The sequence below is a fragment of the Balaenoptera acutorostrata genome, chromosome 4 (assembly GCF_949987535.1).
Source record: "Balaenoptera acutorostrata chromosome 4, mBalAcu1.1, whole genome shotgun sequence".
Classification (NCBI taxonomy): domain Eukaryota; kingdom Metazoa; phylum Chordata; class Mammalia; order Artiodactyla; family Balaenopteridae; genus Balaenoptera; species Balaenoptera acutorostrata.
Genome location: NC_080067.1, coordinates 150,124,267 through 150,132,419, shown reverse-complemented (window position 1 = coordinate 150,132,419; position 8,153 = coordinate 150,124,267). Strand labels below are relative to the sequence as shown.

Sequence of the window (8,153 nt, the reverse complement as noted above, 5' to 3'; positions counted from 1 at the left end):
TGGGGGAATCGCAGCAGGTCGGGCGCATGGCCCCAAGATGCAAAACGGGGCAGGTGGGACGCAGGGGCAGCTGCCTTCCAAACGCGCCCACATCCTCTGCTAGACTCTCGCGCCACCACCCTGGGGAGCAGCTTGGGGAGCACCCTGAGGTCGGCGCCTGTGGCCCTGGGGCCATGAGCCCCCTGCCCCTTGGCCTGGAGGGTGGGCTCCGTGAGACAGGAGAGGAGGACAGCACCCCCTAGGGCCAAGTTCTGGCTCCTGGGGGTCGGACGGCCCCAGGGCAGCTGCGTGGGCTGGCGCACCTGCTCCCCAGCCTGCACGCGTACGCCGGGGCCACCAGGCTCGGAGGATCACCTCTCTTCCCCGTCCCCCAGCCCCGGGACCCCCGCGGCCCCCACCCCCGTCTACAGCAGCCGCCTTGCAGTATAGGCTTCCTGGAAAGACGGACACTCATGGGGCAGGAGGAGGGGGCAGGAAATGCTCAGAAGAGCCCAGAGGAAGCTCAGTCCCCTTCCCTCGTGGTCAGTTCTGAGACTGAGACCCAGAGAAGGCAAAGGTGTCCCTGAGGTCCCTGCACGGGGTCGGAGGCACCCCACTGCGTTCCTGAGCTCCCTCCACGGGGGGCCGTCCCACTGTGTCCCCGGGGTCTTGCACACAGTCAGGCTCACAAGACACAACCTGAAGAAGCCCCCGTGGGCAGCCCCACAAGAGACTCAAGCACCAGCAATGGGCCCACGCGGTGACCCTGCCCTGTCTGTGGGTGGGACGCGGCCCCGCCCAGGGCTGCAGCTGCTGCGGGCCTGGACAGTGCCAGGTCAGGGGCCAGGTCAGGGGCCCTGTGCGGGCACCCGGGGCGGGCCCAGCCTCCACACTGACTGCCACCTGGCTGGGGCCCAGGGACGGGCGAGGGGCAGAGGGTGAGGGGGCAGGAGCCTGGAATCAGTGGCTGTAGGCAATTTGCCTCAAACCTTTTTGCCCATCACAAAAGATGTCAGTGGTTCGATACAAAGGGGCAGGCAGGGTGGCCCCCACGTCCTCAGAGAGGAAGACAGTTGGCCAGTCACCTGCCCTGGTCTCCAGCCTCTGACCCTGGGTCTGGAGGCTGGATCGCAGACACGACCTGTGCTTGGTCTGGCCCCAGGACCACCCCTGCTCCCCCAGCCTTCCTCCGGGTGGTCCTGGCCCAGAGCACATGCACATCCCGTGGTCTGTCCCTAAGCTGTGAAAGCCTTTCCTTGGAGGGGGCGGGGCACCAGCCAAGTGTGGCCGAGGCCCCAGGAGCCCCGCCCCACCCCCGGGCCCTCTGAGCTGGTGGAGGGGCAGTGCCCATCAGCTTGGGCGTCCTGCGGGAGTGCCGTCACCCCCAGGGTCCCTCATAGCTTGTGTGGTCCACAGGGTGACCCTGACGTGATGACTCTGGACCTTTACCGTACTTACACTAGTCTCACCCTGTCTCCAGCCTGGAAGGCGGGCCCAGGGGGAGCAGGTAGCTCCCAGAGGACCGTGGAGGGCTGTATAGCATATGGCACCTGAGGAAGAGCCCAGCGGGCAGAGCCTACCCCGGTGCAGGCTCACGGCACGGGGCTCCCAGGAAATCAGCCCGCTGTCACCGTCCCCATTCTGCAGATGAGAAACCGAGGTCCCAGAGGGAAGGCAGGGGAGGTGCTAGAACTCCGGCAGGTGAGGGCAGTGCCAGGATGTACCCTGGACCCTCCTTGGGCTCAGCAAGCTGCCCTGTCTCCAGCCAGCAGCCGAGGCTCCTGCTGTCTGACGTCCAGAGCCAGGGACTCCTGGGGCAGAGGTGCCCAGATGTCACGGCTGGCAGAGCACAGAGGCCAGAAGGGCCCTGAGCTGGCCACACTCACAGCTGACACACCTGCCTTTAGCAAAAGAACCCCATTTCTAAAGAAATCATAAAAGTCTCATGTCCCCAAAACGAACGGAAGTGGGGTTTCAGTGACTGAAGTTAGGGGTAGGAGCCCAGAGAGTGTACCCCACACACACCCCCAGACAGCCGGGCTGCCCCAGGAACCAGATCCGAAGGGCTGACAGTCCTGTTGCCTGAGGTTAGGGGGGCCTCGAGCTGCAAGCTCCCTTTCCTGCCTGCCCTCCCTGGCCTGCCTGCCCTCGCTGGCGGGGGGCAGGGCAGGGGCAAGGAGGGAGATGAGACAGCTGCAAAGCTGCCCCCCCAGCCCCCAGCAGGCCCTGGGTCCTGCAGAAGCATTCGGCCGTCTCTGGGGCCTTGGGCAGCCCAGGCTTTCCGCCCTTAGGTATCTGCCTCCCCAGCTGCCCTCGCTGGGGTGAGGCCACTTTGGGCTCACTGCAGGCTCAAGGTCCAAGCCCCACCCCTTGGCAACAGGAGGGAGGCCAGCAGTTCCGGATGGGGTGGTGAGGGGCGGGGGCAGTGGCTGGAGACCCAGGCCACCATCCAACCCAGAGGTCCTGGCCATCTCACTAGCCAGCCTGGTGGGCTTGCCTGGAGCCCCAGGGATTGCAAAGGGCCCCAAGGCTTAGGGTAGTGTGCTTAGTCTCGTAGAGGAGAACAAATGACCACATTACAGGAAAACTCTTCAATCTTAGAATGGAATTGTGCCAGCTACCATGGATACGGAGGCCTGAGGGTGTGGGTTTCCCTGTAAACCTCACTGTAAGCTGCCTCCCTGAAAGGGCCTTTTTAATTGCCCTTTAATCTGCTTTTCTTCCTCAAAATAAACCCAGGGTGGCAGCCACAAGCCCCACAGGGCCAGAGGAGCAGGGAGGAGAGCAGCTGCATCTCCCACTGATGGACCAGCCCTGGACCCCTCCACTCCACCCTCCAGCCTCCAATGGGCCAGGGAGACTGCAACAGATGACTTCCTGTTGGAGGAAATCGACACCACAACCAAACTGATGTCCGAAGGTGGATGCCTTTGTTCATAAGGTGACTTTTCATCACAATTAGTTTCCGGGAAAACAAAATGTACAAGAAAGAGGTGATCCTGGCAGGACACGGGGCCCCGCAGATTCACACTTAATCATCAGCCGATGTGAAGACGTGGATCCAGGCTGGGACATAACGAGATGGGGGCAGTCCTCGCCGCAAATACAGGACGTCAACGTCCACACTGATCAACCCAGAAAAGGCAGGTCCTGCGCGTTACTGAGGGACAGGGTGGGGTCCGCCCCAGGGGCGAGACCGAGGGGTGGAACCAGTGGGCGGCGGGGCTATGTTATAGTCTTCTAGTCACTTTTGCACAAAGTAACATCTGTAACGATCACCTTCCCTCAACGCACGGACACCTCCTCCCCGCCAACGGGAAGGGCAGAGGACGTGACTTTCAGGCTGGCTTGGAGGAACCCGCCAGGTGGCTTGTCTTGTTTACAGAAGCGGAAACTGAGACCCGAGATGTGCTCGGGTCAAGGCAGGGAGCTGGTCAAGGCCGGCCCAGCCAGGACAGGGTCTGCCCGCTCCCCTGCCCCCCACCGCCTCGAGGCTGGCTGGTTTCCACTCACTCCGACAAATGCAGACTTGAGCCTCGGGGAGGCAAGTGCAGGTCGGGGTGGGTGCCCGTTCTCCACGGCGGCTGTCAGCCCCACGCCCACCCGGGAGGGCACGCGGGGAGGGCCCGCCTGGCACCATCGGGTCCCTAGAGGTCGGCCTCTAGTTGGAAGGCAGTGGGGGCCCCTGAGGGCAAACCGAGAACCCACCGTCTGGAGCCAGCTCCCCGGAGCAGTGCTGGCGAGAGGGCACGGGCCCGGGGCGGACACCCACAGGCTGGCCTTCAGAACTTACAATACAGAAAGGCTCCCTGCCCCCCAGAGAGCCAGCTGGCCCTGGCATCTTCCCCCAGGCATCAGCCCGGGCCCTAAACTGGGGAAGCTTGCGGAGCCCTCCTCTCTCGCAGCCCCGATCAGAAAACCACGTTACAGCCAGGGGTCTAGGGAAGCGAGGACACAGCGTGAGGTGAGGTGGCCGACAGCCCAGCCGGCAGTGCACCGACAGCCACATTCCTGGGTGTCCAGGAAGCACTGCCCGTTCCATGTGGGGCATCAGGGCCGGGCTGGCCAAGGGGAGACCCACAGGTCAGACAGGCTTTGCCCTCCACTGGCCCACCGGCCCAGGCCGCTGCCCCCACTGATCCCTCGTCCTGTTTAGTCTGTGCCACCCACCTGCTCAGCTCCCCTGCCTAAACGTGCATTTATCTTTCCCAGCCCTCCCTCCAGAGCTGTTGTCTCCATGGTGCAGACCGGAGCCCGGGTGGAGACCCCCGTGCCTGCCCGAGAGGGGAGCTGGGGCCTCGCAGAGGAAGGGCCTCTCGGGAGAGGCGGGCCCAGCCTCTCAGGAAGCGTCTGTCCTCCATATACCAGGCCCTTCCCGTGGTCCAGCCTCACAGGACAAGGCTTCCCCAAGAGCACCCTCCAAGCCCACTCTCCGCCCACCTGGCCCCGGCCCGCTGGCCATGCCCTGAGAGGGGGCCGCCGCTGCCCAGCAACTGGCAAGGGCTCTGGCCACGCGGGGCCGCGGACGTGCAGCAGAGCACACTGTCCGCCCGCCAGACCAGGGCCGGAGGGCTCAGCCCGAACCCGCACAGGCCGGGACGCAGACAGTGCCTGACGTCTCTGCCTTCCCGGGCTTGCTCTCCTGTGAAAGCCCCTTCCTCCTAGCTCTTCCCCGCTTCTGAGTGGCGAGCGGGGAGTCAGGGGCCTGAGGCAGGGAGAGGAATTATGTGTCTGGACTTTCTGATCTGGAAGGAGGCAGATCAGGCCCGGCTGTGCAGCCTGAGAGGGCCAGCTAGGTTCCTTCCAGGCCTGCTTCCTGGGCTAGTCAAGGTGTCTCCTGAGGCTCAAGGTGTGTGGCGTGGCCATGCGGCCAAGCCCCACAGGTGTGACACTGTCCATCCCAGGCCAGAGGCGCCGGAGAGCGGCAGTCAGGACAAGTCCAGGGCACCAGGACAGACCCCAGGAGGGGCACTCAGCCAGCTCTGCCAGGTCCCAGCTGCAGGACCCTGGGCAGGCCAGCAGGCAGGCCACCACCTTCGGCCTCCCCTGTACAAGGGGGGTGGGAACAGCCCTGCACTAAAGAAAATGCCCCAGAGCCGCCCTGGAGGCAGTGGTTTCGGGGAAGCACTGTGCCCCCAGGTCGTGTTTCAGAACTAGGAAGAGCCGGCGCTCTGCGGGCCTGCGGGGACCTGCCCAGCCTTCAGCGGCCTCCAGGAAATGGGGCTTCTGACACGCGCCACCGGGAAGGGGTGCGGGGCGGGCCTGGGGGCGGCCGGCGACAGCACCCCGTCCCGGCCACGGCCGGCCGCGCGGACACACCCCCGGCGGGCGGGGCGCAGAGGCCGTGGTGGGCGGCACGTACGCGGGCCCCCGGCGCGCGGGGGCGGGTCCAGGACGCGGACCGGGAAGGGAACCGGGGCTGGGAGGGGGAGGAGGAGGCGGGAGGCGCCGGCCAGGAGGAGGACCCGCTGACCGCGTGCCCCAGGTGCCGGCCGAGGGTGCGGGCGCGCCCCAGGGACCCGGGCACAGCAGAACCCCCGCCCGCCGGCGACCGGCCCCCGCGTGCCCGCGCCCACCTTGCGCGTCGCCGCCGCTGGTCAGCACGCCGATGGCCTTGCCGGCCCCGGACATCCGCAGCTTCTCCAGATCCACGGTGGCCATGGTGGCGCCAACTCGGCCGCACTCGCTCTCCCGCCCGGCGCCGCCGCTGTCGCTGGTCCCGCCCCGCGCCCTGCGCTCCGCCCCGCGCCGTGTGAGGTCACCGCTGTCCACGCCGGGGCGGGGCCGACGTGCACCCGGCACCTGGGCGGGGGAACTGGGCCTCGACCCGGCAGTGCCGGCCTTTTCGTTCAAGTTTCTAAACCTGTTCAGTCTAACAAGGGGCGCGTTTATTGAGGGGGCGGATCGCGGCCGTCTGGGTCTGTTAGTCACAACCTGCGGCAAAGCTGGTCAAGCACGGTGACCAGACCTGAGGGAAGGCCAGCCAGGGGAGGCCAGACTAGTCCCACTGCCAATCGCTGCCTGCCCGGCTTCCCGCAGGAATTTGTTATTCTAGGCGCCGGTCTATTTCAACTTCGTTCATTGCAGGAACCACAGAAGCCCTACCCCCGACTCGGGGCAACCCCGGTGATGGCCCTCCCACCCGGAGGGGTGCATGATTAAGATGCGAAGAGAGTTAAGAGGAAAACCAGCCAGCATCCATCCATTCATTTATCCCTCACTTCAGCAAATGTTTGCTGGACCCTTGGAAAACCTGCACACCAGGCATCGTGTGGGGTGGGCACCTGGGTCAGGACAGGGGGCTCTACCTTGGGTGGTCAGTGGGTCAGTCACTTGGAGCTACGAAGCCCCTCCCCGGATCCAGGCCCCCCGAAAGGTGGGAATCCAGCCCAGTCACCAGACAGACTGGACCCTTGCCCTCAGGAAGACTGGTCGCTGGTGGGAGAGTCCCCATGAACCAAATCGGGGGCTTTGAGGAAAGGCATCCATCGTGACAGGGCCCAAGACACCCAGTGGGGTGGGGGTGGGTAACATTCTGTTTCTTTCTTTTTATTAATTAATTAATTAATTTATTTATCTGGCTGCGCTGGGTCTTAGTTACAGCACACGGGATCTTCGTTGCGGTGTGTAGGGTCTTTTTTTTTTTTAGTAACGGCATGCGGACTCTTAGTTGCGGCATGCGGGATCTATTTCCCTGACCAGGGATCGAACCCAGGCCCCCTGCCTTGGGAGTGCAGAGTCCTAACTGCCAGACGGCCAGGGGAGTCCAGGTAACATTCTGTTTCTTGAGCTGAGTGGTGACACAGGTGTATTTGCTTTATGAAAATTCAGCAAGCTGATCACCTATGATTTGTGCATTTTTCTTTATATGTGTTATGTTCTAATACAAAGTTTACGTAAAAATATTCCATTGTGGGGGAAGGGGGAGGTGTGAGTCAAAGGGAGAGAGTTTCACTTCTGCAAGACGAGTGTGTCCCAGAGCTCACTGTCCGGCCTGGTGCTGGAAGTTAATAATTCTGTAGTGGGCACTTAAAACGTGGCTAAGAGGGTACACGTATGTTAAGTGTTCTTATCACGAGTAACAACAAATATTTCTTAAATTATCACAGAGGGGAAAGAGGGACCTCATTAGTCACAGCTGTGCCAAGTCAGGCACAGATAAGAATCTGGGCCACTTGACTGACCTTCTGGCCTCAGGTTAAGAAGATGGAAAAATGGCAGCGACTCACAGGCAGCCCTCAAACTCTCTGTGCCCTGAGGCCCCCCCCCCTGGTGTGGATGGTGGCCTCACCACTGGGCGCACAGCTGTCGTCCTGGGGTCTCTGTCACCATAAGTTTCCCTTGTGGACCTCGTGGTCACCAGCTCCCAAATCGTCCTCCTTCGTTTGGGCAGAGCACATCCTCCAGGAGCTTCCTGAGAAAGGGCTCAGGGCGTTTTTGAGATTCTGCCTGTGTGAAATTGGCCTTTCTCGACCCTGGTACTTGATTGAAGACTTGGCTGTGTGTAGAATCTTGGGTGAGAAATCATCGTCCTACAGAATTTTGAAGGTGGCTTCCATCATTCCTTGATTCCAGTATTGCTACTGGGAAGTCAAAGCCGCCTGACTCCTCTGTGTGTGCACAGGACCCAATATTTTCTCCCTAGAAGCGTGCAGGACCTTCCTTTCCCGGGGGCTGTGAAATTCCACAGGAAATGCCTTGTGTGGGCCTGCTTCCCAGTGTGGGGCGGGGCACGTTCTGGGTCCTTCCAAGGCAGCAATGCGTGTGTTCTATCTGGGACAAGTTCCTGCACCATTTCCCCGACAACTCTTTCCTCTCTGCGTTTTCCCTTTACTCTTTCTGGAACTCCTGGTATTTACATTTTGATATCCTATACAGTTTTACTTTCCATATTTAGAAAGTCTTAGTTTGACTTTCCTATTTTATAACTCATTTTTGCTGTACGTTCAGAGAGCTTTCTTCAGCTTGCTATGCCAACCTGGTGTAAAGTTCTCCATTTCTGCCATCATGGTTTTGATTTCCAAGAGCTGTTCCTTTTAACAGAGTCTTGTTCTTGTTTCATGAATACAGGGCCTATCTCTCTAAGAATCTTATAGTTTTATTTGATTTTTTAACATTCATTCCTCCCTTCTGAGTCTCTCTTTTCATCTGTGCTGCTTTCTTTCTTTCCTTTT

General features: G+C 61.4%; 1 protein-coding gene across 1 annotated transcript in view; it reads right to left on the bottom strand.

The window, feature by feature from the left end:
• The window catches only part of PFKL (phosphofructokinase, liver type), a 27,900-nt gene extending 22,182 nt beyond the window's left edge, over positions 1-5,718 (bottom strand). Inside the window, exon 1 of the mRNA XM_057545285.1 lies at positions 5,556-5,718. Within this exon, the coding sequence (XP_057401268.1) occupies positions 5,556-5,640 (85 nt within the window). The 5' untranslated portion in view covers positions 5,641-5,718. The remainder of the gene's footprint in view (positions 1-5,555) is intronic.
• Positions 5,719-8,153: the final 2,435 nt, after the last annotated feature.